Genomic DNA, 20,568 nt, shown 5'->3' with positions numbered 1-20,568 from the left:
AAATGCACATTTCAGTAAAATGACAACTGAGCTTAAGCCCCGAGTTTAATAAGGGTCTAAAAATCGAAAGCCGAAATCACAGACCCAAAGCTAAGATTTAGAAAAACTTCCCTGTGTATTCCTGGCTACAAGGTGTCCAGCGTCTAATTAAGCTACCTGTCCACCTGACCTGATGACAGGCCAAAATTACTCAGGTCAGGCCATTTTAGCTTTACATAAGTTACAACCCCCTATTTATTTCACAAATCTTCAACACTGGCGAGTAACTCTTTATGACCTCATTCAAGGCATTGAGCAATATTGACATGCATGTACGGGCTCACATTGCAGCGAGGGGGCACAGTTTCAAAGGGTTCGCCAGGAGTGGACAGACAATATTTAACACTGCCTGAGAAAGGCCGAGAAGGTACTTCAATGCTAGATGAAATCCTGATGGTGCCATCTGCAGCCCATGCAGGCCAACAATACGTACTGCACCGTTGCTCTGTGTGACAGCTTGAGCTCTAGGCTATGATCGTCCAGCATGCTGTGCTGCAATTCCTTCAGAGCCTTCTGGGCTGATTTCCTCTTCTTGTATTCCACAAAACCGTAGCCCATGGACAACAAAGATCCTGGAAGAAAAGAAAAAGGACACCGGCCAGCCCAAGCTATTAAACTGACATGGTAAAGGAAAGCAGTAATTAGGAATTAACCAATTTGGGATTTCAAACAAGTCAACGTCATTTAGGAACAGGGTACCTGACGTCACACAACCCCTTAAACACAATCCGTGCATGAGTTGGCATCTGCCGTGGTGACGGAACGGCTCACACACGTGCCTAAAGGTTGCCATTAACAGTTTGTTTCTGCGTGACGAGCAAGAGACATTTGATCATCGGAGATCAACAAGACATTTGCAGACACAGCAAACCACAGTTTGGAAACTTTGTCTACTCAACCAGAAGTGTTTTTCCTTGTCAATATGTATTTCTGAAGATTATGACATATGAAAATGCAACTTGTCTTCCATTCCCTCTGATAAACCACAACCCATGAATACGGCACAGTAGAAATGGATGCGGCAGGATTGTGAGGAAATTCTCATTTTTAGATACGAGAGGAAAATTGTGAAGAAAAAAGCCACAGAGAAAACTGACCGAAGTAGGACTTACCTGACATTGATCGACAAGCTTTTTTTAAAACGATAGAACCTGGCCTAAATGTGGACACCCAAGCAATTCCGTAAACACAGAGTGATGAAACACACACAGACTGACAAACAGGCTGATTAGAAACGAATGACCAATAATCTGACTTCTACCTGTATGTTTGGGATCCTTCTTGCGTGATATTGTCACAGACTTCAGACGTCCACACGGAGAAAACAACTGAAAATAAACACAGGTTGATCACTGTTTGTTTTCATTTGCAATATCTGAATGATCGCTGACTGCTCTTTAGCTGTCGTCGCAAACACCGCAACCTTGGCCGTGATCCCTGATTACGCAGCACGTACAGGTGTTATGGCTCCAACTCCAACACACAAAGCTGGAGATGGCTGAAGTCAAGACCGAACTACTCAGTTGGTGTACTGAGTTTATACCCTTCTTGGCCATGCCAAAAAAACAAAAACAAAACAGAGCACAACAACCCAGGAAAATTAGTACCTTTCTTAAGGAGTCTTCTGTTGTTTGAAAGTTGAGATTCTTGACAAAGATGGTTGATTCTGGTTCCGTTTCTTCCTCGTCATCACTGGCGTCCTCTTCAGTGACAGAAAACGAAAAGGTTCCAGAACTTATCTATCACAAGTTTTGTTAACCTATTAGGCTAGTTGACGACTGGAGAACCATAAATATCAGGAAGGCAAACAATCCATGTGAAACACGGGACCCAAAAATACAACATGGAGCCCGGGAGGCACCGGTGGAAAATGGCACTCACCGGTCCTCTTGTCCGTTGTAGCTGACTGGTCGGATTCTGAGCTTCCTTTGCTTGCTGCTGGTGTGTGTTCCTCACTTTGCCTGTCGCCCTGTTTGTGGTCTGGTGTGGATTCTGATGAGGGCTCGCCCTTGAACACGTTGACTGGTGCCCACTCCAGGTAGAGAGGGACATGGTGAAACTGGAGGGGGGGCAGAGGAGAAATGAAATAGAAGCCTGACCAATCAGCTATCTTGTTACAATATTTACGAATTCAATAATTGGATTGTTTCATCAAGATGTATAACCTTAAGTTTATTAATCTAGATTTTAAACTCAATAACCAATCAACTTTGTCATCTACTGACTGGGATCACTTAGTGCACATACATGAAAATCATTAAGTATTACCTATCAACATGGGTTAATATCTGAAACCTACAGAAAGTATATCAAGAACTCTAAGCTCTGCAGTGGAAAGCTGTTACAGCATGGAAACAACGCACTGGGTGATAAAACTGGACAGCCACCGCAGATGGTAATCTTCTGAAAACGTCAACTTGTTCTGAAGAGACGCTACATTATTTTCGTCACAATTTTGAGGTCTGGAGACTTGTAAAGTTTGTTGAGCTGTTTGTACTTTGGACGCTGACAACGGAAAGTATCGCCAATAAAGAAACTGATGAGACATCAGGGCTCAGTGTCCACGGACCTTTGTGTACGCCAGCTTGAAGAAAGCCTTCCTGGCCTCGGTGGGCTCTATGAACTCGACGATGGCGGTCACGCCAGCTGGTGGTAAGACCACCCTCCCCAGGCCGCCGTGACTAGCAAACAGGTCTCTGATCTCCAAGGCTTCGGTTCCAGCTGGGAGATTCTTGACCAGAATGACCGTCTTGCTCCTTAAACCAGACGGCTGGGGAGAAAAAAAAAAGATTTGCAGAAGTGCAAAGTATAGAAGATGTAACTTGGCTGAGGCTTGCAACAACAAACTGCAACTAACCACTGGCTTCCATAGGTTTATACAGCCAAGCCACAGCCACATCCACGTTATTCAGAACTAAGACTCAATACTGATTCTAACCATCCTTAACCACTTGCTGCAGGGTAGTTTGAAAAATGCAGTGCACATAATCGGGATTTTTTCAAGATTTTCAGTTTTCAAAATTCTTCAAAAATTCATCATTTCAATTAATGGATGTTTACTCCCACATGAATTACGGTCTGGTGGCCACTCTAGTCTGAGAGACAAAATCTATTGACGCCTGAGTATTTCAGCCAGGCCTGCACCCTTGTAAAAAGAGCCCAGATTGTGCGGTGTTATGTAACTTTCTTTTGCTCACAAACCTGGCACAGTGCGCTGCTGACCTCTTTTCAATAGGGGCCAGATTAGGTGCTGTGTGGCTCATCGCTGCGGTGGTGGAGCCCTTTTGTCCCCGGTGGTAATCCGCTCACGCTAAATGCCCAAAACCGCAGTATACTGTTTCAAAACAAGGCTGGATTTTCTCCACTATTGAGAGTGAAAAAATGTCAGTAATGCCCGGCAGCCTGGTCTTTTGTTCCAAGAATGGTCTTTTGTTACAAGGCCCAGTTCCCTTTGTTCGATTTCAAAGACCATGGCCACGCGTATAAACACACGGTGCCCGAAACCGGGCTCCCTGGTTGGAAGCGGTTAATCAAACATGCACAGAAAGGGTAAAATTACTTTCAAGATCCCAAACTCCTTAAATGAACGGGCTAACTTCCCTCATGTCAGTTTTACAACTCCCTCCATTTCTTAATGACCAAACTGAAGGGACTGAATTTTCTTACGACAGTGACACCCCAAACACCTCCATGCAGGCTAAGATACCGACAATTCTTGGCTGTGGAAAACATTGTTCTAAAGAAAACAACATTTCATTTCTAACCATTAAGCATGGCCATGGGGACCCAATTTCAGTCATATTTCCCAAAGTAGTGTATTTATTTGAAAACATTAAATTCAAAGAACCAGACTATATTCCACGATTTCATTCCGACCCCCAAACTCACCTGGTACTATCGCATTAAGGGTTTCAAATTTACACTGTACATTCAGGAATACGACTGAAATGGGGGATGCCGCGAATACGGTCTATTCGACCCGGGTTTTGAAGTACACTTATTTGATAAAATTGGGGCATGCACCGAATTCAAACGTTTAAAAATTTTCTACTTTAAAATACACAAACTAAAATTTATTCGGCAACGTTTTCCACTAAACTGATCGAAACATGTCCTTGCTGAGGCAAGTTTGAGAGGATGCATCTCAACAAAAGTAACTGTGGAATAAAGGTAGCATTCACTTCCTGCTTGTGTCTAGTTTCTTTTGCACTTTCAACAAAAAGCCAACACCGTCAATGAATAAAGAACTAAACCTGCATAATTCATGCCCTTTGGCTTTCGAAAATCTTTAGGAGGGCAACTTGGTGTTTATTTCCTCCAGGCTGGCATCGATTTGCAGAGGTGGTAAAGCTTACCTGGCTGAATGAGTCCAATGCTACACCGTGATCCAGGAGAAACTGTCTCGTCTCAGCAACAATTTGTGTCTCGCCAAGAGCCATCCTGACTCCCAGACTCCGTCCCGTCTCCTTGCGTCAGAAAGAGCATAAATGACAACAAACACATCCTGAATTCAAGACCTTGGACAAGAGAAATTGTTAGCACTGAACCTCAAGCCCAGAAATTAACGGCATACATTTACAACAGGTGTTTTTATTGGAAAAGTATTTTTAATCAGTCAATAGAAATGGCCGTCACATTTACATCATAAACAACAGGGACTAGTAGAATGAACATACTCAGTGGCTAAGAATGCTTTCAAGATGTTTTAAAATGAAAGAAGGGGACACTTACAGCATCCAGGACTTGGCTTTTGGTCGTCTGGTATTTCTGAGCAATGGCTTCCGCCACGGCATCCGATCCGATGAACAGAGAATTCCAGTTGTGAGAGCTGAATGGTCAAACACCAAACAAGCCTGTCATAATCAACACTGAACAACACATGAATTGAATCGTGTAAGAAAGACGTTTAGGAAGACATTCCCCATACCCACCCATTTCTAACTTCCACAAACCTTCTTGAATCTACCAAAGTCCACATCTCTTCAGGAAACCAATGCTACAGTGGTATGGCACAATCTTTCCACTTACACTCTCACGGGGCATCAAGCTCAATGAAGAGTAACAATGGCTGAACTCCACCTTCCTAAATCCTGCAAAATCCCCCAAAACCCACCAATGTGCAGGAAACCATTGGTACAATGGCGAGTTCTTCGTACTTCAACTTTCAAGGGGCACCAGACTGTATTGTAAAGTATTGGTGACTAAGCTCTACCTGTCCTAAGACCTGGCAAACCATGTAAACCCTTCTGGTGGATTTTGAAGGATCTGGAAGTATTATGATGTTTATAGTCAGTCATGCAAAACATATGTCTCGATTATACTAGTAGGGTGGAGTCGATTCGAATAATTTAATATTTGAATATTCGGCCTTCAATTTGAACAAATATCTGAATACTCGGTCGCACCAACCGGCATATTGTTGATGAACAAACCATATACAAAATCAGTTGCAACAGCGCACACAATTGTACATTATGATCAATCTCCAGTCACAATTTAGCATGATTGAAGAGATGAACAAGACTCCTTGCCCTGTTGAAAATTTCTGTTCTTTCAAATTGTTGAATGAATAATTTACTGTTTAAATCGTTGTAAGATATCTGATGCTTTTCACTTGAATCTGCTTGAAACAAGCCTCCATGGTGCAATTTTTCTTGTTCAAAAACAAAAGAAAAGTTTCCCTTCCTTTTCATGAATTTTGCATTGGAACATTCAAAGTCGAAAAATAATATTTGAATATTTGACAATCGATCGAATATTTGGTTATTAGAATATTCGGCAAAGCCCCATATATGAGAAATTATCAGTTCCAGGATATCATTGGCACTACCTCAACGAACTGACAGTTGTAGCAAAAAGACTTTGTAGGATTTAGGCAAGGGTCATGCCCTTTAAGGGATACATTTGAGAAGTGACAGAGGATCCAAACTTTCCACGGAGGCAGTTGGAGGATTTTGTATGATTGAGGATGCATCCAAGCAAAATGGTCTTTGGCTGGGGGGGGGTCGGGGTGTAAGGTTGGGTTTAATGTACCTTCCACTTCTTGCTTTGTCCTTGGCCTTCTTCTGGTTCTTGTAAGATGAGCCTTCTCCCTCTCTGCCTTCTGCCTCCGACGTCTTCTTCTCCTTGCCGGGCAGAATGTGAAGCAGACGCCCCTGCAGGATTGCGGCAAGATATGATGAAATGGAGTCTGGGGTCTAGACATGGCTAGTGGTTTACAAGAGTATCAATTCAAAAATGCCTCCTTAACCCTCCTTTGGTTTTACAGCACAAATGTGCACAAATGACCACACTCACTGGTGAGCATGTAGTTTCTATATGGAACTCAAACATGCACAGGTTCAGTGTATACACAGTTGGTTGCCAGCACAAAATGACCCAGGGTCTTTTGTGCAGTCCTCTTCACTGCATTTGGTTTACTGCACAATGATGCACATGAAACAGTGAAGCTCAGTTGTTGGGCAGCACAAAAGTGCAATCTGATATTCCTGTGAGGGACTGTTGGTGCAGTGCACAACACAACACAGCTGTGCTTCTTTGAGGTGTTTACCAACTGACCCAAAGAGTGACTTCAGCATAGGAGGGTTAAAAGGTGTGTATAACAGGATGACAATGTTAGGGATGCAAAGATGGCTGTCCGTATGTCAGACCTGAAATACTACCTGTCAAAGAAAATAGGGATTTTTGAAACAAGTTCCTCACACCAAAAGATTTCCATCACAATAATTTCATTTTCCCCATCCCCTCCACACAACTGTCGTAAACTGTGACTGACCTGAAATGTCTTGCCGTCCAGGTCTGTAAACGCCTTGACCGCGTGCTCAGGCATCATGAAGGTGATGAAAGCAAAGCCTTTGATTTTCTTAGTCAATGGATCGATGGGCATATTCATCTCAGTCAGAGGGCCTGGAGGGAAGGCACACATCAGTTATAAACAACAAGCAAACTTTTCAGCTGAAAATGCTCTAAACAAAATACCGTGCGCCAAAAACAGTGACATGCCAAAAAATCAGCTCATATATTGAAATGTTTGGTTCCTTGCGGTGTGTTATATCATGATGCCCATCGAAATTAAAATGAATTCCGTCAACAATTAATAAACCATGAGCAATGTACAACACAGGGCTAAGTCCATTCAAATACATTGTAATTCACTATTTGAATATTCAACCTTCAATTTGAAGATTGTTGATGAACAAACCATATACAAATCAGTTGCAGTAACGCACACAACTGTACATTATGATCAACAATAATAGCTTCTTGTATCTAAGAGTGTCTCCAGCCACGATTTTTAGATTTAAGAGATGAACAACACTTCTTGAATCTGCTTGAAACAAGCTTCCATAGTGCAATTTTTCTTATCTAAAAACAAAAATTAATTTTTCCTTCCTTTTCATGAATTTCGCATTCAAAAATTCAAATTCGAAAAATTATATTTGAATAGTCGATAATCGATCAAATATTCAGTTATTCGGATATTCAGCACAACCCCAGTACAACGCATCCTAATTATTTTGGTAGGTGATCCACTTAATATCATTGCTCTGCAGTAGTTAACTCCACAAATTCTGCACAAGGTATCCTTTCGTTAATGTGACGTATCGGACAGTGTAACGTTTAAAGCATTACTATCAAACGTTCATGACCAGGCCGCGGATCTACCACTTTGAATGACTAAGCGTCAACCACATCCCGTGATGTGAGATGATTATAGACATACCATATTTACTGAAAAGTTCCTCCAAGTCTTCCTCTTGGCATACGTAGGCAAGGTTGCGAACGAACAGTCTGCCAGTCTGAGGTAAGAGGAGAAAAGGCAAAAATAAAAACACTTGAAAAGCACAAAATATATCACGTAGAAAGAGAGAGAATTTAAAACTTACCATAAAATCCAACTGTCAAAATACCGTTTGCATAGCTGCATCATGAAAGGCAGTTCCTTAAACCCCTTCGCTACGGAGGACTGCTACTACCGCACCGTTGTGTGAGGATTAGTGCATACCACACATACAGTCTATTCACCATGCAGCTGCTGGTTCAATGGGGCCTGCTGATGGACAAAGCCCTCCATTCAGGGCATACCACAGCCCAGCAGTCGCGGTCAAAATAATCCCGCCCGTGAAGGGGTTAAAACTTAAGCATATGAAGCAAGATATGGGACGGAGAGAGCCCCCCCCGCCTTTGTGTTGTTCATTGTTTGATCGGAATCTCAGGAATTCTTTACAGACTTCTAGGGGGGGATGTGTTAGGTAACAATAGTCTAGAGTGTGTATAGGGATTGGACAGGTAAGGGGGGGTACCCCTCCGTCCCATATCTTGCCTGGTATAAGATAAACACAAGTAGAAGGGATTACATTTGTTTATATCTACCTCTCCTATTGGTTCATTAGACACCTCCAACTCAGCTGCCTGAAAGAATAAAAAGGATATCGATTATTAAAAAATGTCAAGTGTGCAAAAGTGTCAAGGGTGCTTCATGGTCCATCGGATGATTGATTCATTTTTTACATGGAAATACGCAGGTCCTGACTACTTCCTAATCTTGTGATCTCCATCTCAGTGAGTTAAAGGTTTCTTCATCGCCCATCAAAGCTGTCAAATTTTACGTTTCTGTCTCTTGGGAATTTGTCCTGTTGGTGTCACGGTTGGCCATTTTCTCAATCCAGATTGCGTTTCATTGGCAAATATCTTGCTCTTCGGAACCATTTTTCCTGGCCACTTTCGGAAAATGCGCAATCCAATGTGCAAAATAAAATTTCCATTTAAAGTAAATTTCGAAAATGGCTTAAAACCTGGCTTCATTTTTGCAATAATAAGCATTCGACTTCGGTTTGCATCCTTCAAATAAATGAACATGCATTATGTTTCATTAAGGAGGTTATAAATTTGTGACTAGAATTTCAGATTGACGTACATGTATTACCACAAATGTGCATTCTTATTCGCAGAAAATCTGTCTTTTACCGTGACCATTTTCATTTGCTGTAATTTAAAATTGCAAAATATACGTTCAATTTGATGAGATATACAAGGCTACACAAATCATTACTCCACAAAAATGTTATGTTACTCATCTATAGTGTGTTTTTTTATCAAACCGTAAAAAAACTTCAGGTTTCTGATTGAAACACAGCACAAGAAGGAAGGTTCCCTTAGCGCGGGTGCTTATAGGTTTCCTACAAGAGTCGGTAGTTTCCAATGACAACATGAATGGTTTATTTCAAACATGAATATTCAAACATTTAACCAATTAACTAAACACTTCAAAGAATGTCACTTCAGTTAGCACACAAACGAATCCCAACTCTTGACCAGGCATACGCTAAGTAACACTTCGTGTGAAATTGCCTGGAATGTTTACAAAATAGATGAGTTCAAATTTAGATGAAGGCAGGATGGCAGAGGTGCATCCAAGTCTGCGCCAAAATGAATGTCCATATACTAAACCAGTGCAATATCAGGAAATTGAACGCTGACTCTATACAATTGAAGGCACCATTATTGAAGTAGAATTGCTATTTGTTAAATAGAACCGTGGATTTGAATATTCGTTCCATTTCACTCAAAAACAAATGCTGCTATTTCTACTTCATTCACACATTTTCCGGAATTGGCCAGGAAAACCAGTACACCTGTATCTGTCTTTGTTGGGACTTTGCCTCGACACAAACGCATGGCTTTGACAGTTCAACCCACCCCTTATCCCAAACCCCGTATCTAAGTCCTGTACTTTACAGGGAAGAACATTTGCAGGGAAATTTGCTCGAGTTAAAATGAGTGCAGTTTGTAGTGTGAATATCTGATCTGACCTCAGAAGTTGTGAACTAAACTCAGCAATGATCGATATGTTCTTATATGACTGACCTGCTTGGCCCATGGTGGCTCGCAATCCCTGGTACCCTGCTGTCCTCCCTGGTTCCACTCATCTCTAAAAAGCTCTATATATCTTTTACCTACAGACAGGCGCAAAAATCAAAGACAGTAACGGCGCCTTTTGGAACAGGGCATTTCAGGAATAGTGTGAATTCCAATCTGCTGACAACTGTGGGAGTGAATAAACATATTTTCATTAAATGACACTAATGACCCCTGTGCGACCTTTTGACCCCAATCTCTGCACAGCCCGTACTGAATCACTAGATTCCAGACTTCTTACCCATGTAATCCTTGTTTCTTTTCAAGGATTGGACGAGATCCCGTTCTGAGGAAAACTCAACGAATGCCATGCCTGCAAGGAAAGGTGCAAAAACAGAGGAAGTGCCACTCCACTCCGAAAAAAAAAAGAACTCACTCACTACTCAAAATAATCGTCAGTGTAAAAGTTTATGATCAAAAACTATATCCAAGAAACAATGCAGGGGCCAATTTTGTAGAACTGCTTAAGCACAAAATTTGCTTAAGCACAAAAAAAACCTTGCTTAAAAAACAAAGGTTACCAGCTACGTGATTGTCATGCTAACCAAAAGACAGGTAAATACCATTCCAAAACAATATACATCACATGGAGTTTTGGCTGGTAACCTGATTTGTCAAGCAAGGTTTTTTCACGCTTAGACAAATTTTGTGCTTAAGCAGCTCTATGAAATTGGCCCTCGGGTGAAGTAACTTGAGATCAAAGACTGCCGTAGCTTTGACTTGCTGGGAAGTCCTGCCATACACTTCAATTCATTTTTCAAACGCTCATAAAGTGTCAGTCGTTTCTCCTACCTGTTCTCTGTTTCTTCTCGTTCAGAGGAATTCGAATGGCCTTGATGGCAATTGGTGAAAAGAATGCTCGGATGTCTGTCTGAAAAAAAACAACGAAATCCATTTCAAGTTTTTGTTATTGAGATGAAGGTCCCTATGATGTTGCCCACCACAGATTTCGACACTAGAATCTTCCCTTTTCACAAAACAGGAGGTTCCATTCACCTTACATTACTCCATTTCAAATAAAACAGATTAAAATCTATCAATATGAGCATTTTCCAGTCACTTTTGAACAGTCACAGAGTGAGCATACATCCTCTCTTCCCGTAGCTTGAGAAGGCATGCCTCTGCGCCCTACCTCCTTGACGCTGAAGGGTACGCCTCTCATCTTGAGCACGAACTGACCCCGATCAAACTTGTCGTCTTTGTTGACCGCCTTCATCAACTTCATCTGGGCCAAAACACAGAGAAAGCCACGTAACCAGTGGGCGGTGATGCATCGAGGAACAGCATCAAGAGAGTTTGTTAAAAATGCAAACCTACTCAGGCAAAAAAAAAAGAAAAAGAAAAAAGAGGCGCTGAAAAGAACGTAGCTATCAGCCAGAATACTGCATCAGTATGCATTGAGCACCACGGGTGTCTTACTTCTGACCCAAGTGTTCAATCCCTGTTCTTGAAATCAGGAATTCCAAGGGTTGTGTCGACAGTCCCTTTGTTGGTAATGCTAACTTTGGAGTCCCAGAACATGCAACTTCACCAAGACTTTGATGAGTGTCAGTATGTACATGTAGGATGTTACACTGTACGTAGTGATCGTGCTCTTAAAATGTGAGCATCAGAAGAGACCAGCTTGAGAAAACTGCCAACAAGTAACAGCAGAATGTAAATGCCAATAACTTCAACCATCTTACCTTTGGCTTTTGTTGCATTTGCACTTGAGGTTTTTCTCTCTGAGGTTTCTCTTCATTTCCAGATAATGAGTCTTTCCCACTGTCTTCTTCACTATCTGTATCGCTGTCTGCGTCGCTGTCTGTGTCGCTATCAGTATCGCTGTCGGCATCAAGGGGAGCTGCTTTCTTCACCATCTTACTTCGGAGATACTACAGATTGAGATTTCAAGGAAACTATTACAACGGCGGGCTCAGTAACCGCGGGCACTGATGTGCATTTTGCTGTGGTATATTCGGTTTGAATGGTGTCTCCTCTCAAACCATCTCTGAAGATTGATTGAGCATGACGAGCGTGCACTCTTCGTGTACAACTTGTGAATTTTTGGACAGGCATATGCAACATAGTTTTTGTGTGGATTACCACTTGTCGGCTGCACAGTGCCCTTAACAATCAAGCAGGCCCAACGGCAGTTACTATAGACCTCTATCATGGGGCAGCTATCTTGCTTTTTCTACCATTCAAACCAATGTGAATAAACTGAGGCTGGGATGGAAAATAGTCTGTTCCCTTTTATCAATATGTGAAGTTGTATAACTACTGCCGATATGTCTATGGGGAACAAAACATGGTAGCATTATGATAAACGTCTATGGACCGGCGTCTTTGGAATTTTTTGCATTCACATGGAATGAATTATTCATGTGTTAACTATGAAGTTACCACTGTCCAATAAAGGTATTGCTTTCTGCCCGAATAACTTGCTATTTTCCCGCAGACGTTCAGAAGCGTTGTCTTGTGAAGACAAAATGTCCCGACCCTGATGTGAACTCTCGCGAGTGACACAACACAGACATGTCAATTGGTGGTTCAGAGACGTTTCAGTGGGCATGATTTGACAGCCGTCAAGACTGTGATACTAACATCCATGTCCGAGACTGGTTGATTTGCTTCTTTATTTGTCTCATCTGCTCCCTCTACTTCATCGTCAACTTCATCCATCTCCACATCTTCTTCTGAAGACGTATCATTGCCCGAGCCTGCAGAGAATCACAGACAAAAGAAAAGACAACCTCTAATCTATTTTCGCGAGCACAGTGAGACTAAGTCCTCAACAACTTGCACTTTATTCTCCTCACACCTGACCTCTGGCCCTACTTGTTTGAAACTGATGCGGCAATTTTGACCATATTTAACCCCAACGGTCCCAAATCCTCCGATTTCAATATGATTTTACACACACCCTAGGGGGTTAGGGGATTAAAGAACCGCTTTTGCAAATGGTTTTGGCTTCATTAGAAGACATTGTGATAATTCCACAGCAAAAAAAAAAAAAAAAAAGACCAGATTTTCCACAGTCTAAAACAAAGGGATGGCGCCTATCGTCAGTAAGTCACGATTTGGGAATAAGCCCTGTGATTTGCCAAGGTGCCAACAAAAATATTCACATTCATCTGAGGAAATACAGCTTCCTTCGAGTACCTTCAGATGACTGGCTGATATCATGACCCCTGTCTTTGCCTTTAGCCTTTGACCCCTGACCCTTGGCGCTAGGCTCAACCACTGCAGTATCATTGCTCCAGAGGGGCTTCTTGCTGCGGACTTGGTGGGCCTCCTTGAATTCTTGGAAACCTGCATCATCTTCAAGCTGAATGGAGTGAGGTGGGGGGGGATTGAATTTACCATTCAGATCGATAGAAAAATTGTTCATGGCAAACTTAGCTGTTGGGATTCTCCCAATCACACAAAGGCAAGTGACCAGGGATGCGATTGGGTGATTGAACAGAAATCTACAAAACATGAAGCTGAGGGATTGGAGCAATGTTTCATTTCCAGGGTTTCAACAGATAACAAGGCCAACTTCTCTCACAAGGAGCTATGGGTAGATGAATCTTAAACTTGTTTTTTTTTTCCAGAGTTCTAAAAGGTAGCAAAACCTGACTGATTATATCTCTAAGAATATCCACAACTTCTGAATAAAAAAAATCCAGAAAGCAAGAAAAATCTTGGAGGCCTGACACCTATCTTTGACCGACAAAACTATTTTTACCTCATGAAGAGGGTCTGCTTTCACCTTTCCTTTCTTCTGCTTTATTTCTGCTCCCTGAGTGAAAATGACATTAAGAATGGAAAATGATAGCTTCCATTTTGTACGAAAAGTTACAAACGGCACAGTAGACTAAAGAGGCTATCATTTCTTCTTGAGATCTCTGCACTATCAAGATTAAAGAAAGATGGAGGCTGGAACCTGGTGTCTCACTCTCACAAGCTTGGTTGGAGTGAGTCTTTTTCAGCTTTAAGATAAGGATAGAGTTACCAAGTTGCATTTTTTTAAAACAACCTCAGCCCAAGGCCATATCTTAATTAATTAATTAATTAATTAATCTTAATTAACCCCAACTCCTTGCCTATTTCACCAGGGAGCTTCCCGAATCCTGCACATTCTTTCACTGTGCACTACAGTGAATGAGTTACACGGAACTGGCACTGCGCACTTTGTACTGTTGAGCTACAGTTGGTTCATTTCCACCAACTGTCAAAATCCTGGGACTGGCTCACCTGTTGCATGGCTGTCTTCGTCTTCTTCTCCTCGCTTTTCTTGGCTGTGTCTTTCTCCTCCTGCTTGGCCACTCTCCTCTGGAAAGCTGAGCTCTTCTCCGAGTACTTGCTCCATGGCCTGGCCAGATTGCTGTCTCCCAAATCCTTGGCAATCTCAACCTGTAGGAAACGGATGGTAGCGATCCCGACGTAGACTTCACTTCAATGGATTTCATCCATTATCCCCTGTCCCTCTCAGATTTTATGAAAAATTCACCACGTTTTGGAAGATGTTGTAGCACTGAGGAAGGCAACAGCCCCTGTCACTATCTATTTGCATGGAACTTGGTGTTGCTTGATTTTTTAGAAAAAGAAGAAAATGCCACATGGAGGTTTCTGTAATGTTGTGGTATTTAGACAGATTCTAGATAGTTCCCAACAGAAAGGACTACAGCCGATTTCACACAATGGCGTAATGTCACTTATGCCACATTTTTATGGCGTACATTGGGCAACAAATTAAAAGCAATTTCACAAAACTTACGCACAGCGTAAGTCCACGATTTGCACAACAAATTATGGCACAACTTACACACTTATTGTAGGTGGTGTAGATTGCACTAAACAAAGCCACAATGAATGATTTGATTAGCTTATCATGTTCGGTTAAGCCTCATCATTACTGAACTTAACAAGGCTTATGCAAGAAAGCTACAACTTTGTTTTAGAAGGTAATGAAGAAACTTGTTTCACAGTGAGAGAACTGTGAGATTTTCTGTCCAGTTTAAATGAAGAAAGGTTGAAAACATTTTCAAAATAGTGGACAGAGTCAATTCAGCGACTGTTTGATGACTGTTATTATATTGACAAGTAATAGCCATCATAAAAGCTGTTATCGTCCTCATCCAAGAAATTTAATATTAAACATGAAACAGCTAAGCATCCTTTCATGAAATCAAATGTAAGTATGCATATATTGCACAGTTATGACACAAATCTGTGGTGCAAGGCTTACGTATGGTTCAAAGTTTTGTGAAATCGGCTGCAAGGGAGTTAGTTTAAAAGTCTTGAAGATCAACACAAGACCACTTTGAGGCCAGATACGATTTTTCTCAAGGCCAGAAACTGTCCACCAACTTGTATTTTGGACGAATCTATGAAGGTGTTGTTCAGACACTCCACAGCTTTGGGAGCGCTGGACTTGGCCCGGAAGCCAACAAAGGCAAACTTGCGGAAGACCCCGGCACTGGTGTACTTAAGCTGCAGGTCGGTGATCTCTCCTTGGGCGGCAAAGATAGTGCGGATCTTATCCTCCTTGATCTAGCATAAGGCAAACAGGATAGCACTTGGTGTTGGCAAATCCAGATGTCCAGGCAAGGGGTGACATTGGAAAAGGTTGGGACAAACACGACAGAGGGAAAACGACTGCTAAGATTATGTCATATCAAAAAAGTGTGTACTTTGCCGTCAAGTCGGGGTCGCACGTTATCTTTTGTTTTACAGCTTGAGCCGCTACAAATAATATAGTATTAAATTCACCTTTCATGGCTTGGTAATGGTTTGGCCGGGAGTTAGGCCTAAACATGAAATGCCCCATCAGAACATGACATGCACATGGGCGCGAGTTCTAATCTGTAATCAATTTCAAGGTCTTCGTATCTACCTCAGAAATGTCACCAAATTATCTTTTGTCGTTTGCATTTCAATTATGCATTAAAACGCAGGATTTATTCAGGTGATATTTTACTTTCTTTTAGTTTTTCAAAAATTTAAGGGAAATAAACATGATATAATCCAAAACTGCACTACTGCCGTTAGGCCTACATTCCATATCGTCAACACGAGTTCGTAGCAGTAATGTAAACATGGAACCAATCAAAGATTTCTAATGCTTAATGGTCAGATGGTGAAATTTCGACCCCCAAAATTATCGCGAAACAGATGCAGCACTGACTGATGCGGCACACATAGAAAATACCGGATAAACGCGTCTACAATAACTCTTGGAATGATACAAACCCTAGATCTCAGTCAGAATTTACTCACCCCTGCTGGCAGGTTTTTCACAATAAGTCGACTCATTTTTAGAACATTTCATTGACGAAACTCCCACACGAGCATGGTAATGTGTAAGCATACATGTACATGCATGTACCTAGATTAAACAGCGTGCGTTTATTTAGACATGTGGCTGAGTGCGCGCCCTCTACACAGAGGGCGCGCTTGCTCACTTTACTGAATCTACCGTTTTGATTCCAACATTGAGACACTCATGTTGCAACCCTCTCTGTAATATAACCAGCTCTGCTCACAGGAGCAGACAATACAAAATGAACCGAGATCGACAGAATGAAGGTTTATAGTTTAGTTTCGCATTCCCTCAAAGCTACCCCCAATTAACATTCAAGATCTCCAAAATTTTCTTTATTTTCCGGAGTACTTAAAAAATTGTAAAATCAAGTTTAATGGCTTGATGAAGTGAGCCAATTATAGAGTGCTTTTCAGTTTATGGACCTGCGTCAGCTTGCACCGTCTAGTTTGTATATAATTTGACAATGATTTGATGCAAGCTCTATCACCTACTGCAGATGTAGGCCTACTGCAGGACAAGTCAATGAACTCTGACGATTATGCGCATATTATGCCGGTTTAAGTCCCAGGAGCCTGCACGTGCTGAAGTGACATTTCCAAAAAGGGCAATTTCTGGCACCAGATACAGCGCGGCACATCCAACGCGCACTCCGTGCATTTTTGTTCTCACGAATCGATACGGTCCGATCTTGATTCCACCAGTTAAAACAAATTTTAATTAAATTTTTCGGTAAGGCAGCAAGTATATGGGTGAATTAAATTCATGTCAAACATTTCCAAGCATTTTTTCTCTCCGTTAAATTGCCGTAACAACTTCATGTATGCCCATGTTCATTTACATGTCCCTGTCTGTATGGTACATTGTATTTTCTGCATATTTTCAATCTTCTTTTCAGCTCAGCTTCATTGATTCTTTCCCTCAGTGGTCAACCCCCCTTTTAATTCCTTGTGGTTTGTCTCCTCTCTCTCAGTTCTTTGTTTTAGGCCTACACAGCTTGCTCCAGAGTTCTGTTTATTATTCCTCCTCCCTTTGTGTTTCCCCACTCTGCCTTATTTGTTTGTGAGTCCCACTTTTGCCCAACCTAGTAACTCTTAACATTTTAGGAGAGCCTCTAGACAGCGATTAAGTTCGCTTTTTGGCAATCCATCAGGGGTGTTATCAGGTTTTTGTTTTGTTTTGTTTTTGGTTTTTTTTTTTAGATCTGTTTATGGTGTTATTCCTAATTTGTGTTTGAGTGTATTTATGTGTTGTTCCCTGAGAAATAATAAATAAAAAAAACCAAGCTTGGCTGTCAGTTCGTGCAAACAAAAATCAGTCATTTCGCTTCAGTGCCCGATGTGCGCGCGCACTACCGGGTGCTAGTTTGTGAAACCGAAATTGTTGATCTCGCCATTTTCACGAACTGACACCCACTTGCAATAGTGTGTCAGTTTGTTCTGTCACTGCCGTCGTATATCTTGTCCAAAGTGACCGTATTTTTGTCTTGATTTCTTTACATTTCCTGTGTTTGCCAGTTGATGTTGCTTTTGTGACTGTTTTCTCCTTTTTAAATAATTTCATTCGTGTTTTCGATTTTTCAGGTTAAATACCGTTTTATCATTGCTTTCAGGCTATACATCTCTGCATTTCACAGGTTTAAAAAAAAATCTCCTAAACACAGATTACCTGACAAAAAGGTTAATTAGTTTTGCTCACAGCTACACACATAAAATACGACAGTGTAAAGTCTAAAAATGCACGGCGGACTTCTTCATTCAACACGGGTATTTAATTTTTATCTAATAGACGATCATGAACCTAGTAATGTCCACTGAGGGCGCACTTCGGTGGCTCTCTAACGTCATTGTCGTTGGGTCCCGAGGGAGAGGATAATATACACGGGTCTTGAATATTCGCTTGGGCTTATTAATAACCCTTGTATTATTAATATGAGCTTGATGCGCGCGCGCGGTCTGGATAGTGCCGGGGACATAGGGCCGTGAGCAGATGATCACACGCCGCCGTATATAACGAGCGCTGCTTGGGTTGCATAGCGCGGTCTAAGCCTCGTTGTCCGGGGGCGATTCCAATGTACAGCTGATCTGGAAAGCACACACATCCGAGACTGCGAAAGTACACAATGTCTTCGCGCATTTTGTCGACTGCGGGAAGACGACTGATGTCGGTGACTTCAGATTTGGAATCTCGGAAATGAAATGCTGGACGGTGATGTATGCGTGTGGATACCGGCTAACGACGTTTGTATGTGTCCGTGCATTTTTAGGGTCTCTCGCGTGGTACGCAGTTTGGCTACGTGCTCGGGCCTACATCACCACGGCATCTTGAAGATGCACAGCACATCAGCCGTCCGTACGGAGATGCTCCGCGCGTGTGAATGATGAATGGCAGCAATGGCCGCAATGTGACAGCCGCTTTATATGACAACACCAATGGGGAGAAAACACTAACTGTGAATCACAGTCTCCTCGCGGTGTACAGGAGAGTACCGATCGCCGGCATCACTACACGGCTCCCTACCGTGTTTCAGCGTGGTTTAACGGGTAAGCTGTCCGCCAATTTCCGTTGTACGGAGGCATCGTATCATTCGAGGTGTTTCTGAATCATGCTCTGAATGTACTGATGTAACATCATCCGCAGGGAACATTCGCACATACACAGCGAGCAATCAGGACGGCAGACGAATTAATATACGGATGTTGTTAGTTAGTACACCAAGTCTTGCTATGCAGGTGGAATTAGAGGTTAGTCGTATTATGTCAAACATTATACATTTCAAGATGGCATGACAATTTATGAGGGCCAAACTTGTCATCCAAAACTATGCTATGAATTCGATACAGCATACCTCTGTCCTCGTTCAAGGAGACAGCTGGCTGTGAATTTTTTTCAACATCAACTGACGATGTGGGGTAAACGTAAGCATAGGAGGGGGTGGCTGTCTCACCTCCTACCCTGCCGGACTAGGCACAGAGACACAACCCTCTTTAAGTTGACCGTGATTGCCTGCCTGGCTTTCCCCGCCTACATCCTCCTCTTTGACAACGTCTCCAGCCTAGGGAACTCGGGCGACTCCGGAGCCGACCTGGGACCGGGTGCACCGGTCAGGGGGTTGGCCCGGGGGCCGCAGGGGGTGCCGCAACCCCACCCACTGAGGACCACGCAGCGGGTGTCCTCGTTGCTGCGTCAGCAAATTGGGCTGGAGGCAGCGTTGCCTGGCGACGAACTGATGCGGGGCAGACACTCCGCGAGGGGAGGAGACTGGGACCACAGTGGCAGGAAGCAGCTCGGTCCAGGGTCAAGCAATTCTACTGGACTGCAAAAAATACAGTTTATTGCTGGAACACGAGGTAGGCACAAATGAAATAAAATTTCGTGAAATTTATCAAAGATTTGTTATTTCCGTAAAGGGCGCTTGAAATACACAGGTCTAGGGTGAGAATATTCGTCACGGAAACAAGAAGACCGCCCCCACAAAATTGAGACATTTGTCACATAAGCTGTTCACTCGGTGTCAAGATCCCGCGAGATCTCGAGATAATTTCGTTCACCAATATGCAGTTATCCATTTACGAATATCACCTTCCAAATCGTATTTGAAGTGAATGGGCTTCGTGTCATTACAGGATTACTTGGCGTTTGCTCTCAATGTCAACGTCAATCGGTGATCTGTAGTCTACCTCCCTGTCGCTTCTGCACTGTAATCTGAGTAAAAGAAAGAATGGACGTTGCTCGTGTCGCATTATGAGGACGTTTCTCCTTCTTACTCTTTTGCGAAAGTTTCCCGAAAACTTTATTGCAAACACCAACACTTTCCCATTATTTGGTTCCCAAGCTCTTTTCGAAAGGCTCATTTTCGGTTCAGATTCTTTACAATTTTGTTTCATAATGACGTTTCTTCACTATTTTTCCCTTTCATGTACACACGCAGTTGTCTGAAAAATCCAATCCATGACAAAATGATGACTTTCAGTTTTTTTTTGTTGCACCTAAATTATCACACCAATAGTTAACTCCAGTACATGAACTAGCGTGTAAACCTAAAATTCCGGATCTGAGATTTCCACCAAGCACACGGTCTCTACTCATCCTCCAAGAACTGCACGACAGTCCTCATTAACATTCCATTTTTATCGCTCATGTGTTGTAAATAATGGAATCCATTTCTGGAAGCTCATAAAAATGATATATGCGTACCTAACATCTCAGCAATAACTAGTAAAATATATATTATTTACATTTCGGGGACCAACTGAAGCGTAACGTAGCAATCTACTGCAGGGTGCTCACAGTCAACACCAAATCATTATGGTTCGGCGTGA

At 42.3% G+C, this 20,568-nt stretch overlaps 2 protein-coding genes across 2 annotated transcripts in view; one reads left to right on the top strand and one right to left on the bottom strand.

Moving 5' to 3' along the window:
- LOC110984850 (putative RNA-binding protein 19) overlaps positions 1 to 16,327 on the bottom strand; it is a 61,989-nt gene extending 45,662 nt beyond the window's left edge. The window contains exons 1-22 of the mRNA XM_087141034.1: positions 16,204 to 16,327; positions 15,295 to 15,477; positions 14,179 to 14,337; positions 13,670 to 13,723; positions 13,102 to 13,267; positions 12,544 to 12,659; positions 11,643 to 11,831; positions 11,090 to 11,182; positions 10,750 to 10,828; positions 10,199 to 10,270; positions 9,907 to 9,995; positions 8,413 to 8,451; positions 7,763 to 7,838; positions 6,815 to 6,945; positions 6,073 to 6,194; positions 4,771 to 4,867; positions 4,395 to 4,505; positions 2,609 to 2,809; positions 1,921 to 2,098; positions 1,647 to 1,741; positions 1,301 to 1,367; positions 473 to 611 (exon numbers count right to left, since the gene is read on the bottom strand). Coding sequence (XP_086997160.1) covers positions 473 to 611; positions 1,301 to 1,367; positions 1,647 to 1,741; positions 1,921 to 2,098; positions 2,609 to 2,809; positions 4,395 to 4,505; positions 4,771 to 4,867; positions 6,073 to 6,194; positions 6,815 to 6,945; positions 7,763 to 7,838; positions 8,413 to 8,451; positions 9,907 to 9,995; positions 10,199 to 10,270; positions 10,750 to 10,828; positions 11,090 to 11,182; positions 11,643 to 11,831; positions 12,544 to 12,659; positions 13,102 to 13,267; positions 13,670 to 13,723; positions 14,179 to 14,337; positions 15,295 to 15,477; positions 16,204 to 16,239 — 2,492 coding nt within the window. The 5' untranslated portion in view covers positions 16,240 to 16,327. The remainder of the gene's footprint in view (positions 1 to 472; positions 612 to 1,300; positions 1,368 to 1,646; positions 1,742 to 1,920; positions 2,099 to 2,608; positions 2,810 to 4,394; positions 4,506 to 4,770; positions 4,868 to 6,072; positions 6,195 to 6,814; positions 6,946 to 7,762; positions 7,839 to 8,412; positions 8,452 to 9,906; positions 9,996 to 10,198; positions 10,271 to 10,749; positions 10,829 to 11,089; positions 11,183 to 11,642; positions 11,832 to 12,543; positions 12,660 to 13,101; positions 13,268 to 13,669; positions 13,724 to 14,178; positions 14,338 to 15,294; positions 15,478 to 16,203) is intronic.
- A 1,880-nt stretch (positions 16,328 to 18,207) lies between these two features.
- LOC110984858 (sialate:O-sulfotransferase 2-like) overlaps positions 18,208 to 20,568 on the top strand; it is a 38,956-nt gene continuing 36,595 nt past the window's right edge. Inside the window, exon 1 of the mRNA XM_022245435.2 lies at positions 18,208 to 19,596. Within this exon, the coding sequence (XP_022101127.1) occupies positions 19,032 to 19,596 (565 nt within the window). The 5' untranslated portion in view covers positions 18,208 to 19,031. The remainder of the gene's footprint in view (positions 19,597 to 20,568) is intronic.

This window comes from Acanthaster planci, linkage group LG09 (assembly GCF_054643075.1).
Source record: "Acanthaster planci isolate LZ-2023a linkage group LG09, COTS_SCS, whole genome shotgun sequence".
Classification (NCBI taxonomy): Eukaryota; Metazoa; Echinodermata; class Asteroidea; order Valvatida; family Acanthasteridae; genus Acanthaster; species Acanthaster planci.
This window is presented reverse-complemented; position numbering and strand designations above follow the sequence as displayed.